The following is a 21183-nucleotide window of genomic DNA, read 5'->3' on the forward strand; positions in this document are numbered from 1 at the left end:
GACAGCATGCCACGATGATCTGGCAGACCTTCTTGGGTGAGTAGTACAGGAATCCACCTGTTAGATGGAAGCGATGAAACCTGGCCTTTAGGAGGCTGAATGTCCTCTCTATGATTCTGCTTGTACGCCCATGTGCCTCATTGTAATGTTCCTCTGCCCTTGTCCTGGGATTGCTCACAGGGGTCAGTAGCCATGAGAGGTTGGGGTAACCAGAGTCACCTGAAAATATCGAAGGACAGCTGATAGCCACACACTAACCCTTAGGACCCACACCATACCCATACACCAACACCAACTGGGTGGGAACCAGGGCTCACCTATTAGCCATACCCTGTGCCTCTAGAGTTGAGCTATTACATATGGGATGCTGCTATTCCTCAGGATAAAGACATCATGCATAGACCCAGGATACTTTGCATTGACATTGGAGATGTCCTGGTCCGCCAGGCACACTATCTGCACATTCATGGAGTGAAAGCTCTTTCGATGTCTGAACACCTGTTCATTTCTCCGGCGGGGGGGCACAAATGCAATGTGTGTACCATCAGTAGCCCCAATAATGTTGGGGATATGTCCCATTGCATAGAAATCAGATTTCACTGTGGCCAAATCCTCCACCTGGGGGAAAACGACATAGCTGCACATGTGTTTAATCAGGGCAGACAACACTCTGGTCAGCACCATTGAGAACATTGGCTGAGACATTCCTGCTGCCAAGTCCACTGTCACTTGGAAAGAGCCAGTTGGCAGGAAATGGAACACAGATAGGACTTGCACATGAGGGGGGATCCCGGTGGGCTGACGAATAGCAGAGATTAGGTCAGGCTCCAATTGGGCACACAGCTCTGTCATTGTGGCCCTGTCCAGTCTATAGGTGAGGATAATGTGCCTGTCCTCCATTGTTGCCAAATCCAACAGGGACCTGTACATGAGGGGATGTCTCCATCTCCTATTCATCCACAGAGGTTGCAATCTAGGGGCAAAACGGTGAGCAGCTGGTCAGTATTCCATATTTACAAACACTACACTGCATTGCATGTTGTGACTTTAACAGTATATTGTTGGATAGGCCCAAATGGTGCCTATGTGTACTGTGACGCAGTTAGGTGCCAGGGCCTGCCCCCCCTGAAATGGCGTCAGCCTGTCCTGTATGGAGGGACATGTGGAAATGAGGTAATTCCACTGACATTGTACGTGCTTGAGGAGGCGGTCGAGAACTGCCTTGCAACTCAACATTAGATACCATTGGGCCCCACGGGTTACAGTGGCCAATGGTGATGTACGCCGCTGGTGATGGTATGCACCGCCGCGGACGTTGCCGACATTTTCTATTCATTCACTCACTTGCTACCTGACCTTCAACAGGAGAGGACATACACTGCAAGTGCTGCTGTGACCTATGCCCGGAACCGACCATGGCTTGTGTCACTGGGGAAAGGGCCCCTGCCTTCACCGCTGCAGAGTTGAAGAGACTGGTGGATGGGGTCCTACCCCAGTACCGAATGCTGTATGGGCCTCCAGACCAACAGTTGAGTACACTGTGAGCACAATGCATGGGGCATGGATGCATGGAGTTGTGTGTGAGGGCCTCGTGTAGGGGGGTTGGTGGAAGGGCCCTGGGCAGCGTGCTGCATGTATGGTGGGCAATGTCTGTGTGTAAAGGGATGTGAGGGCTATGGTGGGCCATGAGTGTAACAGGCAGGACGGTCTGACTGCTACCTTTTCCTTTGTGTATTTCTCTGCAGGTCAGCGCCCATCAAAAAAAGAGTGTATGGCGTGCCATCGCCAAGGACGTGCAGACCCTGGGGGTCTACGGCAGGCGGAGCACCTACTGTAGGAAACGGGGGGACGACCTGGGACACTGGGCATGGAAGACGGTGAAAGCCCAGCTAGGGATGGCCTCCCAATGAGGAAGAGATGCTCGTCGAACCCTGACCCCCCTGATAGCCCGCATACTGGCTGTAGCCTATCCGGAGCTGGATGGGCGCTTGGGGGCATCACAGCAGCCACAAGGGGTGTGAGTACAGTGCCCCAATATCCTACTTGCATGTGGTGGGATGGCTTCCGGGTGGGGGATGTGGGCCTGTGGGTGCCCCTAGGCCAGGCCAGACATTGCAGGGTAGGGCCCATGTTGGGCAGGGTCTGATGTAAATCTCCTCCAACCAAGGTAGTAGGCATCCACTACTGGGCAGTGGTCTGTGGGCCTCAGGTATGCTGCAATTAGCTTTAGGTATCCCTGTCCATGGGCTGGTGACTAGTTTTGTGACTGTTAGTGCATTGCCTAGTGCATAGGGCTGTTCCCTGTGTGTGTCATGTACGCCAACAGTACTGTTGTTGCTGCCATTGACCAAGGGTATCCTTTGTCTCTCCCCCTCTTTTTGTTTTGTCACGTTGTTCTTGTGATTAGCATCATTTGGTGGAGGAGCTGAGGTACTGGCAATGGGGAGAGCTGCATCCCACATGGCCCAGAAGGCCGAAGACACTGACGGTGAGGGCATCAGTGGGATGGAAGGCGAGGGGAGCACCATGGCGGAGACTGGAGGGGACAGTTCTGACAGTGTTACCTCCTCCGATGGAAGCCCCCTGGTGGTGTTGCCACCCTCCGTACCAGCACCGCCCTCCCAGCAGCCCCTCAGCGTGTTTCCCATGCCTGCTCACCCAGGAGGGTGGGCATCTCCTTTGCCCCAGGCCCCTCAGGCCCTGCCCCAGTTAGCCCTGCTGCCCTGAGTGAGGATGCTATTGACCTCCTGCAATCCATCTCTTTTGGGCAGTCAACCATTGTGAATGCCATCCAGGGGCTGGCAGTCCATTTGCAACAAACAAATGCATTCCTGGAGGGCATTCACTCTGGCACGACGGCCCAACAGAGTCCAATCCAGGCTCTGGCTTCCTCCTTAAATGGAGCCATTGTCCCTGTTTCTAGCCTCCCCCTCCAACTTCCTCTCCCCAATCCCATTCCCCTCAACCCCAACCTATCCCAGGCACACAGGCAGGCCAGCATGCACACAAGACAACACGGAGTGGTTCAGGCAAACACAAGCACCACATATCATCCCACAGGCACTCACAAACACCATCCAGATGCAGACATACCAACATACCAACATCCACTGCCTCCACTGTGTCCCCCTCCTCCTCGTCATACACCTTCCTACCAGTTGCGTCTACAGACACCTGCGTGCACTACATCCTCATCCACTCCCACCATCACCTTCATGCCTATCACTACACACCCCTCACTGGCAGTCACCACCCCCACATCCATGCACACGTCCCCTGTGTCCTCTCCCACTGTGTCTGTGCACCTCCTCCCAAAGTACACAAATGCAAGCACTCAGACACCACACAGCCATCCACCTCACAACAGCATCAAACCCATGCACCTGCACCCTAAATCAGCAGAAACCTCCTACAACCACTTCCTCTTCTTCAACTCTCAAACCTTCACCCTCTTCCCGCCCAATGTCCCTAAGAAGCTTTTCCTCTCCACCGTTTGACCTGTTCCCTACCACTCCTCCCACCGTCCTTCAAGTCGGGCCAGGGTGGTCAGAACCCAGGCAAGCACCTCAGCCACTCAGTCCACGGGCACAGTAGTGTCGACAGCTGCTGCAGGTGGGAGACGATCCCGGGCACCAGGCTGCAACACTGAAAGGTCTAGGAAGGGCAAGGAGGCACCTACAGCTGCGACAGGGAAGGGCAAGGATACACCACCAGCTGCGACAGGGAAGGGCAAGGAGGCACCACCAGCTGTGACAGGGAAGGGCAAGGAGGCATCACCAGCAGCGACAGGGAAGGGCAAGGAGGCACCACCAGCAGCGTATAGGAAGGGCAAGGAGGCACCACCAACTGCGACAGGAAAGGGCAAGGAGAAATCCCCAGCTGCTGACAGGAAGGGCAAGGAGCCTGCACCAGCAGGCAGGAAGGACAGGAGGCCTGGTGCTGGGACTCATTTGGAGCCCCCACCACCAACCATGGTGGTTCAGCCATTCGAGGCTGCAAGGGAAGGGCTGGAGCCACCCCCCACCACTGTCAGCCCCGCCACCAGCAGCAGCAGCCCCAGTGGGCAGCCGTCCGAGGCTGCAGGGGATGGGCTGGAGCCTCCCCCCACCACTGCCAGCACCACCACCAGCACCGCCGCCAGCACCGCTGCCAGCACCGCTGCCAGCACCGCCACCAGCACCAATGCCAGCAGCAGCATCCCCAGTGGGCAGCCGTCTGAGGCTGCAGGGGATAGGCTGGAGCCTCCCCCCACAACTGCCAGCACCGCCACCAGCACCGCCACCAGCACCACTGCCAGCAGCCCCAGTGGGCAGTCGTATGAGGCTGCAGGGGATGGTCTGGAGCCTCCCCCCACCACTGCCAGCACTGCCACCAGCACCGCCGCCAGTACCACCACCAGCACCACTGCCAGCAGCAGCAGCCCCAGTGGGCAGCCATCTGAGGCTGCAGGCTGCAGACGGCAGCCCCAGTAGGCAGCCGTCTGAGGCTGCAGGGGATGGGCTGGAGCCTCCCCCCACTACTACCAGCCCTGACACCAGCACCACCACTGCCACCACTGAGAAGCCGTCATCACCGGGGGACAGTGTGTATTCCTGCATCCATAGGCTGCGTCCTTACCGCTGCAAATCCTGTGGGTCTGGCACCCAGGTGAGAGACTGTGACCCTGCAGTCCTTGAGATAAGCATCACAGGGCACAATGCCCCCTCCAGAACCAGTGGAAGAAGCCATCCACTCACCCATCCTTCCCAGGACGAAGCATACTGGGCACAATTACCTCTCCAGAACCAGTGGAAGGAGCCATCCTCTCACCCCATCCTTCCCAGGATGAAGCACACTGGGCACAATGCCCCCTTCAGAACCACTGGAGAAGCCATCGACTAGAGAGACTGTGGCCTTGCACTCCCCAGGACCAAGCAGTTGGTAAACCACCCACTTGAGAGACTGTGGCCTTGCACTCCCCAGGACCAAGCAGTGGGCAAACCACCCACTAGAGAGACTGTGGTCTTGAACTCCCCAGGACCAAGCAATGGGCAAACCACCCACTAGAGAGACTGTGGCCTGCACTCCCCAGGACCAATCAGTGGGCAAACCACCCACTTGAGAGACTGTGGCCTTGCACTCCCCAGGACCAAGCAGTGGGCAAACCACCCACTAGAGAGATTGTGGCCTTGCACTACCCAGAACCAAGCAATGGGCAAACCACCCACTTCAGAGACTGTGGCCTTGCACTCTCCAGGACAGCACAGAGGGCATGTTGCCCCCTCCAGGACCAATGGTGCTGTATAGTCTTCTGGCTGAGGTGCCCCCCCCCTTTCCCCGTCCCCCTGAGGTGCCTGTGTATTTTCAACCTGATGCCCCTGCAGTGTTCTCTCCGTGTTGTTGCAGGAGTAAGGTGAGGCCTTGGCCTATGTGTTGTGGCCCTGTGGCCCACGGACATTGAGGACTGGACAGTGTACCTCCATTTGTAAATATGTATATAAGTTTGTATTTTGAAGCACTTATTCATGTTATTTTATTGTATTACACTCACTTTCTTCAAATCTTTTTGTCCTTGCATTTTTCCTAAGGGGTACGGGGGAATATGTAATGTTAGTGCATTTGGTTGTGTGTATGGTGTTGGGGGTGTTGCGTATTATGTGTGTGTGTGTCACTCTCTTTTTCCTCCCCTCTTCCTTGTGTGCTAGGCGCCAGTACTCACCGTGGTTGTCTTCGCCGGTGTTGCTGTTCATAATGCAGCAGAAGGTAGACGAGCATCGGAAATATGTGCAGCTCGGGCTCATGGCGTCGTGGATGTTCCCTGAGTTTCTGGCATGCTTTTGATGTCGCTGGTACCGCCCCGGAGAAGGTGGCAGATTGATGTGTCATAACAGAGTGGGCGGTACAATGTCTTCCGCTTGGGTGGTGGCAGTTACCGCCGTGGTGCTTGTTGATTCCGCCCTGGCGGTCAGTGTGTTAAAGTGGCTGTCTGTCTGAGTTGTTTCTGCTGTGGTCATAATTCCATTTTGGTTACCGCCGGCCTGTTGGCCGTATTACCGCCGCTTTATCACCAACCGTCAGGGTTGTAATGAGGGCCGTAGTAATGTGTTTTATATGTCCTGACAGTGAAATACTGCTAAATTCATTTTTCACTGTTGCAAGGCCTGTCCCTCTCATAGGTTAACATGGGGGCTACCTTTAAATATGATTAAAGTGTAAATTCCCTTTGGGAGCGGTTAGACATGTGGAGTTTGGGGTCTCTGAGCTCATAATTTAAAAATACATCTTTTAGTACATATTTTAAGATTGTGTGTTTGAAAATGCCACTTTTAGAAAGTGAGAATTTTCTTGCTTAAACCATTTCTGTGACTCTGCCTGTTTGTGGATTCCCTGTCTGGGTCAGTTTGACAGTTGGGCTGGTTGCACCTCTCACTAAACAGTGACACAAAGAGAGCTGGGGTGTAGTCCTGATGAGCCATCTGTGCTAGGAGGGAGGGGAGGAGTGGTCACTCACACCTGAAAGGGCTGTGCCTGCCCTCACACAATGCAGTCTCCAACCCCCTGGTGTGTGTCTGGGGCCTGGCCTGGGCAAGGTAGGATTTCACAAACAAGAGAGACTTTCCTTTGAAGTAGGCCTACTTCAAAGGGCAAAATGGGTATAAGAAGGGCACCCAAAACCACAGACTTTAGAACACTTGTGGAAACCAAGAGGAACCTCTGCATGGAGAAGAGCTGAAGAGCTGAGGAAGAAGAGCTGCCCTGCCTGTGACTGTGCTTTGTGGAGCCCTCCTGCAGTTGCTGCTTCTGCCTGTGCTAGAGGACAAAGACTGGACTTTGTATTGCCTTCCTTCTTGTGAAGAACTCTCCAAGGGCTTGATTTCGAGCTTGCCTCCTGTTGTTTGAAGTCTTAGGGACAGCAAAGACCTCTCGGCCAGCACCTGGAGCCTCTGCTGAGACTCCTACTCTGCCAAGTGGTGCCCATCCAGTTCCCAGGACCCTGAAAGGAGAAGCTGGCAGCCCAAGAGTGAGAAATCCACACACCGATCGCCAGGTGGGGAAAAGATCGATGCGGCTCCGATCTGCGGCTGAAAAATTGAAGCACTGCCGGCTTCACGGTTGAAAATCGACACTCACCTGCAACACGACCGTAAGATCGACACCTGTGGCTGGAGAAACGACAGGCAGCATCGCCGAAGGAGGCTGGTGAGATCGTAACCTGCGCTGCGTGGTTTTCGGATCATCGTGCAGCAGGGTTTCTGATGCAAACATCGCTGGGCGTGCAAAAACGGTGCAAGGCCTGACCGGATCCAGGAGTGCAGTTCGAATCGACTCATGTCTTTCACGCAGAGAGAAGAAACGACGCACGCCGACTCGTCTGAAGGAGAAACAACACACGGTCTTGTGAGTGATACTGACGCATTGCAAGCCCTTTTTGACACATTCTCACCGGTGGGGGGTATTTTTGACGCACCCAGGTACATTTTCACGCTGACAGCGTTAGCGTTGTGTTTAAAATTACATGAAGACTCTTTGGTTTTTAATTGATAACTTGATTTGTGTATTGTGGATTTTTGTCATTTTGGTCTTGTTTTGTTTAGATAAATATTTTCTATTTTTCTAAACCTGTGTTGTGTCATTTTGTAGTGTTTTCATTGAGTTACTGAGTGTGTTAGTACAAATACTTGACACCTAGCAGTCTGAAGTTAAGCCTACTTCTCGTGCCAAGCTACCAAGGGGGTGGTGGGGTTAGCTGAGGGTGATTCTCTTGTACCCTGACTAGAGTGAGGGTCCCTGCTTGGACAGGGAGTAACCTGACTGCCAACCAAAGACCCCATCTCTAACAATTTGAGACTAGCATTTGTGTGCCCATTAAAGACTTTTATGAACCGATCTAAGTAGTAATAGGTCGGTTCGTAAAATTCTGAATCAGAGTCGGTCTAAAGTGGGAAGTATTCCCAGCTTTAAGGCAGCAGGTATCCCTAAGGTTTGCTTCTTAAGTTCTACAGCAAGCTCTCCATACCTAGGGGCATATTTATACTCCGTTTGCGCCGGAATTGCATCGTTTTTTTTTATGCAATTCCAACGCAAAACTAACTCCATATTTATACTTTGGCGTTAGACGCGTCTAGCGCCAAAGTCCATGGAGTTTGCGTCATTTTTTAGCGTGGACACCTACTTTGCGTAAATGATATGCAAGGTAGACGTTCACGTCTAAAAAATTGACTCTGAGGCATGTGCGCCGTATTTACACTCCCGGGCAAAATTCACGCCCGGGAGTGGGCGGGTAAAAAAAAATCACGTACGGCCGCTTTTGCGCCGTTTTTTAGCGCCTGGAAAAGGCAGGCGTTAAGGGACCTGTGGGCTCTGAAGGAGCCCAGAGGTGCCCTCCCATGCCCCCAGGGACACCCCCTGTCACCCTTGCCCACCCCAGGAGGACACCCAAGGCTGAAGGGACCCATCCCAGGGACATTAAGGTAAGTTCAGGTAAGTGTTTTTTTTATTTTATTTTTTGTGGCATAGGGGGGCCTGATTTGTGCCCCCTTACATGCCACTATGCCCAATGACCATGCCCAGGGGACAGAAGTCCCCTGGGCATGGCCATTGGGCAAGGGGGAATGACTCCTGTCTTTGCTAAGACAGGAGTCATTTCTATGGGGGTTGGGAGTCGAAAAAAATGGCGCAAATCGGGTTGAGGCAAAAAATTTGCCTCAACCTGACTTGCCCCATTTTTTGACGCCCAAGCCCCATATCCCCCTACGCCGGCGCTGCCTGGTGTACGTCGTTTTTTTCCACGCACACCAGGCAGCGCCGGCGGCTAATGCCGGCTAACGTCATTGATTAAATACGGCGCCCGCATGGCGCTTCAGAATGGCGTTAGCCGGCGCTAATTTTTTTTACGCAAAACTGCGTTAGCGCAGTTTTGTGTCAAAAAGTATAATTATGGCCCCTAGTCTCTGGGTGAGAAAGTGAACTCTCAGCAAAAAGAGTCTCTCTAATTTAAGGAACACACACTAATATAATTCTCCAAAACATCAATATCAATTTTTTTTTACATTTCCTATTCCCACCCACCAATCAGTCTCCAGCAAACACTGGGAACAGGTCAACTTCTTAGATTTTCACATCTTCACAGTGAGCCGTGGAATCATGTTCCTGGTTTGTTACTTTTATCAAATGTTGTGGTTCAGACAGTTCGTCCCATGAGTTGCTCTACCTGCCATTTCCTCTCCTCCTGGTGAGAATCTCACTAACAATTGTCTAATATAAAACAAATGCATATTCACTATTTAACAGAAGACTTCTGGAAAATGACAGCTTTCTGTAGCAGTAAAGAGAAAAACATCTTGTGCAAAACAGTTTAAATGCGAAAACCTTCCTCTATCCCTAAATTGTAAAGTTGACATTTAAATTGACATCAGTAGTTAGGCTAACTTAAATAATTATAATATGTCAATACATGTGTGTGCTTATAATGCCTAAATATAATTTCCTGCTACATATTTTATTTATTTGTTCATGTGTTTCGCAGCAGGGAAATTAACACTTTCTTGTTAAGTGCATTTAGTTTGCAAACTTAGGAAATTCACTCTACCAATTACCCACTCTGATGGATAGAATAGTCATCAAATGTTATCACTAATTAATCTTTTATGATACACCCCTCTCCTCTGCTCAGTCATTTTTCTTTCCCTTCAAGCTTTGCACCCCTTCCAATACTTTATAAATATTACTCTTTATTTTTTCCATTTCTCCTCTCTTGTGTCTTTCTTTTTCTTAATTTTTCTTTCTTGCTAGGTAACATCTAAGGACCCAATTTAAAGAATAGTGGCGTAGTGTGGTGGTGCACCAAAATTAGCAGCGCCCCGCTGCGTCACTTTAGAAATGCAGGGATGCAACGTCTTTAGGGGAATAAGGCGGACCCCTGCATTTCCCGCTGCGCTTTTGCAAAATTTAACTGCCAGCACCAACACAGGCATCCTTGCACCATCGTGCAAGGATGTCTGTATTGAGGAGTGTGATTGTTTATGTGCGGGAAGGTGTCCCTTATTGCACATAAACAATCACTAATGACGCTTTGGCACTTCTGTGTGTGCTGCAGAATGCAGCACACACAGAAGTGCCAAAGCATCATTTTCAAATGATTGTTTATGTGCAGGAAGGGTCACCTTTTCTATGCGTGTGGCAGAATGCAGCACGCATAGAAAAAGCAAAAAACAAGGAGGAATAAAAATATCCTCCTCTGTGCTGCCTCAGGTTTACAAAATTTCATAAATTTGAGGCAGCCTCAAAATGCAATGGGTGTTGCTGTGGCACGCCCACAGCAACACCCATTGCACGCCCATTCCACGCACAGTGCTGCGTGGGAAGGGGCCATATTTACAAGGTGGCGTGAAGCCACAAAAAGTGACTTTACGTTACCTTGTAAATCCAGCGCTGTGCTTAGCGCCACAGGAGCGTCACAAAAAGTGATGCTCCTGTGGTGCTAGGGGCCTATAAATATGGCCCTAAATTCCTTATATAAAGCAAAAACCCATATTAGGCAAATGGCAATAATTAATATAGGCTTCAATAGAACACTTAAAAGTCCACTACCAATACTTCCAAGCCAACTACTTAAAGCAGAAGCTTAAGTTCCTAACATACTAGTTGCTTCTAAGTTTTCTACTTTAGGTTTTAAGTCAGACATTTTCTTTGCAAAGTGTTCTATTATCTTGCTCCTGTCTGGTATGGCAGTCTTCTCTGCATCTTGTTACCCCCCTCATTCGGTCATCTCTCTTGAGGCCTAAGCTAAGGTGTATCCTCTGCTTCAATCCTCCTCTCTGTCTCTGGTCTGATCCATAAAGCAACACTGGCAAAGCAAGGATGTACATATTCCTATAATAAGCAAGGAATGATAGAATGATGGTACAGTAGCCATAATAGGGCTTTAGTTGGGCCCTCTCAATCCCAGGCTCCAGTGCCACTGCACTGGCAGCATTAATGATACTTACCCCTCTGTTCATATAACTGGGTTGTCACTCCTATGCCTGAGGCTCAAAGCAAACACAAAAGGGGAAAATACCCACATCTTGCCCCTTTCTTGTTTGGGACCAGTTCCCTGTGCAGCAAGCAAGATTGATCTGGTCCCCAATGCTAAGAATGAACTTTACTTTTCTCTGGGTACCACATCTTTGCAAACCTCACACTTGCAATGGCCACTTACCTGCTGGTTAACAGCCCTGGCTTATATTATCTTCTTGTTCCTGGTGAAAATACTGGGAAAGTCACAAAGCGCTAGTATAAAACATAAGAGCAAACACAAGAATAAGTCATTCAAAATTGTATTAAGGTTGACTAAACTATTCCTAAATAATTCTGAAAGCAAAAAGAGAGAGAATAGTCACAATAAAAATAAACCTGAGATTTTACATTAATTCTTCTTCAATGACTAGTTCATAACTCATCCAGAAATCTCTAAACATACCTTTGCTTATTCAATTCAGTTCACATAATAGTTGACACCCTGTGTCTGCTCATTCATATTTGACCAGGGGTCTCCAAACTTTTTTTGTAATAAGAGCAACTTATTTTCAATTAAAATATTCTCAAGCTACTAATATTATTAATGCTATACTAGTGACCACATCAGACAAGAATACAATAGTGACCACCGTATGTGAGATTACCAGCAGTGATGACCTCACTGCATCAGTAACGATTGCCAGCAGTAATGTAAAAAAGGTTTTGTCAAAATGGAATGCATCTATATAGGTAATTCATAATAGCCATGGCTGAAATGTCCTTGTCACCAAAGTAATATTAGTAAGAAGTGTCCCCCTTTGCCACATAATTCATCTCTCAAATATCAGCTTTAAATATACTTTGGAAATTCAACCATTTCCATCAAACATCAGTGTGATAGAGCTAACATCCTATGTGTGATCTCCCATTAAGGTTTTTGCCTTCAGCCCTCCCGTTTTCTGAATTTGTTTTAATTGGTATTAGGACTCTCTGCACCATACCAGTGCTAAAATACTTAAGCTCCCTCCCTTAAACATGGTAAAATTGGCCGACTCCTTATTGGCACATTGAATTTACTTATAAATCCCTAATAAATTGATACTATATCTACCTAGGGCCTGTAAATTACATGCTACTAGTGCTCCTGCAGCACTCATTGTGCCACACACTGAGGTAGCCCTTTAACACATGTTTTAGACCTGCCATTGCCAGTTTGACCTGGCAAACAAACCTATTTTCCAGAGCTAAACTTCCTTCTATGTACATATAAGTCACCCCTACAATAGACCCTAGAGACCCATAGTGCACGGCACAATGTATTTAAAAGGTAGGGCATGTGGTCTCACGTTTTACATGTCTTGATAAATGAAAACCTCCTAAATTAATTTTTCATTATGATAAGTCCTATCTTTCCCATTGGAATAACAAAGGGTTACCTTATTACATTTAGAAAATGCTAACTTTGGATTGGGAGTCAATAGGGATTTCATGTTTGGGTTCTAATGAAATGTAATTTAAAATTCTCTTTAATTGTAAAGTCAGATTTTCAATCATAATTCTGAAAATGCTACTTTTAAAAAGTGAGTATTTTATTACCCAAACCATTGGTGCCCTGTGCCAGAGATCTGGGTCACATAACTGTGAATAACTCTGCTGTTGGGGTTATGTATTCCTGCCAGACAGCGGGACAAAGTGGACTGGATGTGGGCAGGATGGGCTATCCTGCTAGGATGGTTGCGTGTGGAACCTTCCCTGCCCCGCTTACGCTTCAAAGAGCTTGCCTCCAGCACACATGAAGGAACCTGACACTAGCCTTTTGTCACCTCAGTCTTCTTTTAGCCTTGGTAGGAGAAGGAAAGAACTTTCCAGAACCAGATGTGGGGGAAGGTCAGGTTGTCATCCCACTTTAATGGCTGGCACCAGGTATAAGAACTGGACCCTCAGAAGTACTACATGCACCCCAAGAGGACTGCCCTGCTGCTCCCATAGGAATGACACACTGTTTGAAGGACTGCCTTGCTGCTTGAATGATAATGGACCATCTCCTTGAGCCCAGGACGACCAGAAGTGACTCCACAGGCTAGTTGGCTGTCCTCCTGTGTGAGCTACAGGCTCATAACAAGCTACTAGGACTGTGAACCCAGCAGCTGGATTCTGCTAGGTTGAGTCCTAATACCCCAAGTGGTGCTCCCAGGCCCTTGACCCTTGATAGTCGTGTTGGTGATACTCCACTAAAAACCTGGTATTTAGAAAATGTCTCAACAAAAAGTGCCTCGATACCCGACAGAAGACAGGGGCCTACGTGCCAGTCGATCTACCCAAGGTGCACCGCTGGGCAGTCTGACTTTGCAGCAACTCCCCCTACATTCTTTTCCACAGCAGCAAATCCTGTTCAGCAGGACCTCTTGGAGAAGATATACAGCCTGCAGCTTTGTCCTGCTGGAGATTTTTGCCTTCCAAAAAAGCGACTAAGTCTGAAGGTAAAAATTTTCTCGGGTGGCTACCCCACAATGTCTTTTCAGACACTACACTCTGCCTTGCCCTGCTGAGCTCCACTGTCTCAGGAACTTTTCTTCTAAATTTCTTCTAATTGTGAAGGTAAGCTGTGACCAGGCCTTACCCACCTTGTATATACAACCAGCACTCCATCGCATTTGTCTTTAATTTTTTACTTTGACCAGGTCTCGCATAACCAGATACCTGCGGTTGGCACTTGGGGCCTCATTAGCTAGTTCAGCAGACGGGAAGATCCATCCAACTGAACTTCCGACGGGGAGGTTGCCGTCACACTGGCTAACTCTCCGCCGGACCCATTAAGACTTTCCTGCTAGGCTGACTGGCAGAAACCAAGATTTCTACTAGTCAGCCTAGCTGGAAAGTGGCAGCAGCATTGTCTCCAGCTCGTAGTCACCTGCAGGGTGCACTGCAGACAGTGAACATTGCGAGGGTCCTGGACAGGGGGACTGCTGAACTGCCCATGCCAAGTGCATGGGCAGTGCAGGGGCCTCCTCTGTGGCCCTCTGCACCTGTTCTCCACCGCCATGAAAAGGCTGGTGGAGAACCAGGTCGTAATCAGCAGGGCGGTGCTGCAGGCAGCACTGTCCTGGCTGATTCCAACTTGCACCCTCGTCAACTGGTCGGGATCACCGATCCCAGCGGAGACGGCGGAACCCTGGTGGTCTGACCTCCAGGGTCTAAATGTGGCAGTCGGACCGCGACAGCAGCGGCAGTCCAAGACCGCCAGCCTCGAAATGAGGCCCTTGCTCTTTTTATGCTCTATTTTACACTAAAAACTTTAACAATTCACTAATCTGGTTCTACTAATTGGATTTAAGTTGTTTTGCTGTCATTTCATTTATTAAAGTGTTGTCTATTTTTCTAAATTAGATTTGGATTTTTCTTGAGTTGTGTTCTTGCTTTTTCTGTTTGGGCACTGCAGAAATACTGTACATATTGCCTCTAAGTTAAGCCTGACTACTTATGTGCAAGCTACAAGAAGATTAAGCGCAGGTTAATTTGGTGACTATTGTGCTACACCTTGACAAGGATTTTGGTTCCTGGTTGAGAAGAGTTTTAACCTCCTCACACAATAACCCAAATTCTTACAAACAGCCTATGAATTTTCAAAATACATACATTTTCATCTCAAATACACTGTTTTCAATTTTGCTATACATATATTAATTCAACTGAGCAAAAGCTTCAAATTTATTAGACTGGGCTGCACACAGAAGAACTACTTACAGGGAGCTGGAGAGCTACTAGTAGCTCATGAGCTACTTGTTGGAGAAACCTGTATTTAAAGGTGTCAGAGTCCTGGCAGTCTTTGAAAATGATTTGCTTGGTAACCTTTGGCTGACCCGGCAACCAGCAACAGTTACAAGTTGAACTCTGCGTTGTGCAAGCACACACAGATAAAGCTGCTATTTTATAGACAGTAAACGCAACCTGAGATTAAAATACTTCATTTATTTTCTAGTAGTGATGTCTTTGTGATCTCTAGGACTAGGAGACGCAGAGGTCGTGCCAGGGGTCGCACAAGAGATGCCAGGGATATCAGCTGCTACCCTTGACACCCCCTGTGTTGTATATTGTCCGTATGCTCTTCCTCCTACTCTGGGTCCTCTAAATTTAAGCAGCCGTCAAGGTATGCTGACAGAAACTGGACACCACTGCTGATGTTGCTACGTCTTGTGCACTTACTGAGGGTGACAAAAGAGCAATGGACCTCGTTGGCTGCCAAGCAAAACGCAGTGGCTTTTACAGGAGGGGAAAGGACCAAAACTTTTACCTCATTCCATGAGCCTTCTCCGAAACAGCAGCTCCAGGGGATTATATCTGGGTAACAGCAGCCATGAACAAAGGAGATATACGGCGGAGAAAAGAGATAGGCTCAATACTAAAAGAGAGGGTGAGCAAATGAATCCTCCAGCCTAGCACAACCAATCACAGTGCCCCATAGCACAAGGCCTAATTTATGCATATATGGCCCCACAAGAAAAGGTATGGAGGGAGTATTGTTGCCCATATTTAAGGGAAGAACAGTGCGGAGATAGGTTTGGATTACAAAATGGGAAGGTGACGGATGTTTTCTTTCTCCTCCCAATAACAGACAGGACACAGATCACTGACTCCCATGAATGGATCGATCCGTCTCTCACTAAAAGGCACGCTCACACCGTAAAACCTGTCAGCAAAGAATTTATACCAAAGAGCTCATAGAGAAAAGGGATATGAACAAATATCTCTGGACATTACTTGATACATACAGTGTAAAATCAAGAAATACAAAATCTCTACGATGCCTCGTAATACATCAGCATCGAACGAATTTTGTAGAATGGCTCAATTCAGCATTTCCATCACCCTCTCCTGCTGATGTATAAATATCGCTTTTGTCTTCTATGCCAAGATCAACTTCTCTTATGGAATCCAGGTATTCAGCTCTTGAAACTGAGTAAATGTCTCTGAGAATGGCTGTCTATTTTACATAGGTTTTAAAAATCACACTTTCTCCTAAGAATAGATAATTCTTTAAGCCTCATCTTGTGGACTTGAAAAAAGAGACAATTCTCACTATATAAAAACAATCCACTAGTTTCTCACATTAAAAGTCACAATATTAGGCTTCCCTTACTAATTTCTCTTTGGCAGAAAAAGAAAAGGTCACCTTCGTTGCCAAAAAGACCACCAATGATGCTCTGTCTACTAATTGTACTTCATATTATTTAGCACGCCAGGAGGACTGAGGGGTAATGTAGGTTCTCCCAAACTCTCAGACCAGGTGCCTCTGACATAGCATCTTCTCCAAACGCATGGCTTGTGAACAAGCTATTGCCGCCCTATACAATTGTTTCTTGCACTGTCCATTCAGTATTTGCTCTGCATGTGCCAGTAACCAATTTGAGTGTGAATTGTACAAAACCTGAAAATAAGTGCAAAAAATAGTTAACAAACCAGATAACAATGTTTGTTTGTTAAATGTTTGATATAGAAACAAAGTGGCATATGCGGACCATGGATTCCTGATGATGGGAAAATTGTTACACATACTGTATCCCAAGCTGGAAAAATGACCCAGTACAACTGGACGAGCAAGGTATTTATTTGGTAATTTGTAATGAGTACGCAAATAGCAAACCTGAATAGTGTACTATTTTCAGACGTGTTTAAAACCATCCCTCTGTGTTGGAGCTTCTACCCTGAAAACAATATAAGAGAGTGTAAAGCTCTGTCTTGCCTCAGCATTGCAGATGCTTCAGCATTGCAGATGCTAGCAGAACATCTGTTTAATGCCAACATGGCATAGAAACAAACATCACAAAGCTCCTCGGTCAGAAACAATTGGATTTGCATGTTTTTCTTTGCCTATTTCTTTAGTTTATTCTAATCTTGATATTTAATTGCACAGCTGCCACGTAAGACTTTATACCATAAATTCAGTAACAAGCAGTAACGAAATTAGTTGTATATAAACTATCTGCATGTATGAATTGGCAGTTTTGTAAAAGTTTCATAATATGTTTAAAGTATGCAGGAAACTATACACCTCAGCTATATTTGGATAACTTCCCTCCCTTTTTCTGTACTGATCTTCACCCTGGAGCCTAGCAGAATGAGGAAAGATTTGTCCCACATCTAAGTTGGCCTTCTTCAAAAATCAGAACAAGTTTAAAGTCCCTGGTTATGGGGTACAGCGACTGGTACAAAACCAAAAATTAGCTATTACTTTGATATAAGAATGAAAGAGTTTTGGCGGGATGCTTTCCAGTTGCTGTACTGTTTACTTCCTAAAACACTGGGTGTCCGATTCACGAAGGTAAACTTATACTTTTTTGTAAGTTCATGTTTTTTTCCTATCCACAGAGATATTTTCTGAGTAGTATCTTTTCAAGTGTGGATTGTCTACACCTGTGGCGGAGACGCCACACATAAAAAGATAGGACAATCCGAGCTTTTTATACCCAAGTTTCTGCCACGAGGGATCAATGACGCAGTTGTGTGGTAAAAAATATTGTTGACACTATATCAATTACCACAATATGGTGGTCCCATACTTAGAATGGTAGGTACAAAAATATCAGAAAAACATATCATTCACACTAATATCGTCCAAAATAGCAAAAATATAGATGTTTTTTAATATAGAGTTTAAAGTAGTAAATGTAAATATTTTAATATATAAATGTAATATAATGTAAATTAAATATATTCCACTAATATTTATTACTATTTTAAAATATAATTATATAAACACAAAAACACATATATGTGTTTGCATTTATAGAAATATATATATATAGTGTAACAATGATTAAACATGTTATTGTACATTATATTTATTGTATTAATATTTTACTTTTATTATTATAAACGCATATAGGAATACAATTCAAATTCGTAAAATAGTAGGAAAATATTGTACACATACACAAAAGTGTCACTTTACCTTCGTGAATCAGACCCTGAGAGTGAACTAAATGGATTCATTGTCCCGGGCATCCGTTCATTATCATTAAGGCATTCTGTTGCAACTGTTTTCTTGCTGAACAAACTTCTGGGTACAATAAAATGCATGCTGCAAGTGTATCCTTTCTGGATGGGTCACATAGAAGCACCAACAATTCGAATGGCATCTGCAAACCCGGAATGGTTCAGGGGACATTGCAAGAGGGGAGAGCTCTGACCACAATCATTTCTTCTTGTTGAAAAAGCCTTTAATAGACAGAGGGGTTGTATATGCTTTTACAAGGCACCCTTAGAGCTTTGCAGTATTGTCATTTGGTTTGTATGCTTCTAGCAAGAAATCAACTCCTTGGAGATGTAGTGTATTTCTTTCATGTGTGGTATGACCACGTCATACAGTCCATATATAAGTGTATACTAAACCCATTGATAGTTGCATCACATTGCACAGCTTCATGACATTTTGTTTTATATATCTGTGGTACATTGTTTCAGTCACATGATGAGTATGTTGGGAAGTGGTGGTGAGTGATATGGCCTTGAGTGATTTCTTTACAGAAGTATGCCAGTACCTGATAGATTCCTGGCTCACTGTGCACATCAAGCTTGGGAAAGGAGTTGACCTCCGGTTCAGAATCAGAATGGCTAAGAAGTTACCCGGGAATGACCTTAGGAAGGGTGGTCCAGGTTCTCCTCTGCAGAGGGAATGGGAAGACCAGAAGAATACTGAAAATTTCCCCTAAGAGCCCCAGAAGAGTTTTGAGGGGAGGGATTCCCAGACCACTTCTGATCACAAGAAATAGAGTTCTGGTGTTAAGAAGCTGATGTTGCTATTTGTTGCTATAACACCAGGCCAGGTGTTATGACTGTCTACCGACAGGGCACAAAACTGAAGAACTCATACGTACTCAGAAGCTATCCCCAAGTAGGCACTCTATATGGGTAGGTAGTGTAGCATTAGCAGTGCATTATTCCCTAAATGAGTGGGTAGAGCATGCCTTAGTATCACTTAGCAGGTAGGTGAACAAAGAAGGTAAGCTAGTGATCTCTGAGGGTGGTAGACATCCCTTCTAGCAGGTCAGAGGGAAGGTACATGGTTGGTGCATCTCACCTGTGCTCCATCACAGTCAGCCTCAAATTCCCGGTCCCAGTCTACTGCAACCATTGACTATTGTTGGCACCGAATCTTGGACACTATTTTTATTTAAATCTTTAAAAATTCATATCTCCGGTTTCCCTTATTTGATTGTTGTTATTTTGGTGTAATGTTGTTTATTAAATTTTGCTCTTTTTTCCTATTCTGTTTGGGATGATTATTTTTTTACAGCTGGACTCTGACTGTTTACGTACTGGATTAATACGTTACACGTTTCCCTAAGCCTCTCTGCATTTCATCATAGCTAACAGGGATTGAACTCAGGGTAATTTAGTGACTTTAACGATTTATTATGACCAGTGTTGTGATTATTTCCCCTCAAATAACAATCCAGTTTCTTACCTTCATTAATTCCTCGTTCTTTCTTGATGACATCTGTTGACTAACCTCTTATGTGTGTTGCTTACACAAAGCAAACTTTTAACAGAACAATGGCAAACATAGTAACCTAGTTCTTAATATAAATTGTGTCATTTTAGTAACTTGTAATGCTGAGTGACAAGCAAATGGTATGTTCAGCAAAGAATATAAGTACAAACAGTTCCTGTTGGTATCTAAAATGATCTATTTTAGCCTGTATTAGGAAAATGTATTCAAGGTCACATTCTCATGATAACAACTGGCCGACTGCTTTTTAGCCACCCCCTCTTTTTAGAAAGTAATACAATACACAAGGATCCTGAGTGCCCTCCACCAGTTATGGTAAATCATTGTTTTTCTATATCCTATTAGTTTTGACTTCAACAAAGCAACTTGACCTATGAATCCTGTGTATTTTTCATTTAAAAAGAAAAATTCAATGTAAATTTCTGTTGCGTATTAGAGCTAACGTTGGCAAATATGAGTAGAAAGCTATGCCCCCTTGAATAGATATGTGTATGTTATTGTTCTGTATGAATTTGTTGATTTACCACATCCTCCACCTGAATATAGTAAATTATCCACAACCAAGTTATGCCTGGTTCTCATGAATGTGTACAGTTGTTGTAAGTATATTCATTTAATGAAATATATTTTCCATATCTTGTGTTTCCCTTTTAGGTGAGTGCTGGTAATTGCTAAAACTGAATTGTTTGTTAACAGCTGTCAAATATGTTTAACTTTTTAGGTTGTCTTAATCAACTTGGGTGTTACGTCTTTAATTGCCCATATAAAAGTTGGAACCATGCAAGCTGCTTTAGAATCAAAATCAACTGTTCTCAGTGCTCAAGGTATGTTTTTTAGATCTCAAACAATCTTGTAATTACCATTTGATCAAAAACATTATTCACAATTTGGAAGTAAATTGTCTGGTTCTTACTTTATCATCCCAGTCATTCCTCCACGAAATGTGGCCACAGTCCCTTATGAAACAACAATCCATTGCCTTAAACAAGAAGAAAGGTACCATATAACCTTTCTCTCATCTCTTTATTTTCCCTTCTCTTCCATGTACATAATACTCTCTCCCTTTTACTCTCTTTCACCAAACCACACAGATGGACTGAACCCAAGTTGGAGTATATTCTTTGGACTGCTGTGAGTCAGATTAATGGAGATTATTGGGGAGTAAGCAGGCCATAAGCAAATCTTTCATCTGTCTCATTAGAATCTAACTGCAAAGAAAACCTAGACGTATGCTCACCATCTTAGATGATGTGAAGCATCCTGCTCCAATTTATGATTATTTTGTCTTTTGGTGAAACTACGGTGAACAGTTCTAGAAAAAACAATCTAGGGCTCAAATGAAATTAAAATATTGTATAGCTACCCTACCTGTGATCCAGTACTGGGTCGGGGGCCCAGTAGGGTCCACTGACTCAAGCAATCTTATTTGTTGTCTGCAACTGAAGCTTTTTGTTTCGCCATCAATTTCGGAGTGTAAACCACTGAGACCATTGGCCTTAAAGTGGACAGTTTGAGAATGTAATTAAAACATCCCCTGACTCCTAGGTTGGATTCAGAGGGATAGATGCTGCTGCTCCTTAAAGATTATGAAAAAAGTTTGTCACTGGGTTTGTGCATCTGGATGCAGTCCTGTGAACCACACAAGCTGACATTTTTAGTAGGCTTGCAGACCCAATTCCAGGTTTTAGGACGTAAAG

At 45.8% G+C, this 21183-nt stretch overlaps 1 protein-coding gene across 1 annotated transcript in view; it reads left to right on the forward strand.

The window, feature by feature from the left end:
- Window positions 1-21183, forward strand: part of LOC138293926 (atrial natriuretic peptide receptor 2-like) — a 445904-nt gene that overhangs the window by 147973 nt on the left and 276748 nt on the right. Inside the window, 2 exon segments of the mRNA XM_069233205.1 lie at window positions 16472-16576; window positions 20208-20310. Of these exon segments, the coding sequence (XP_069089306.1) occupies window positions 16472-16576; window positions 20208-20310 (208 nt within the window).

Source organism: Pleurodeles waltl, chromosome 4_2 (assembly GCF_031143425.1).
Source record: "Pleurodeles waltl isolate 20211129_DDA chromosome 4_2, aPleWal1.hap1.20221129, whole genome shotgun sequence".
NCBI lineage: Eukaryota > Metazoa > Chordata > Amphibia > Caudata > Salamandridae > Pleurodeles > Pleurodeles waltl.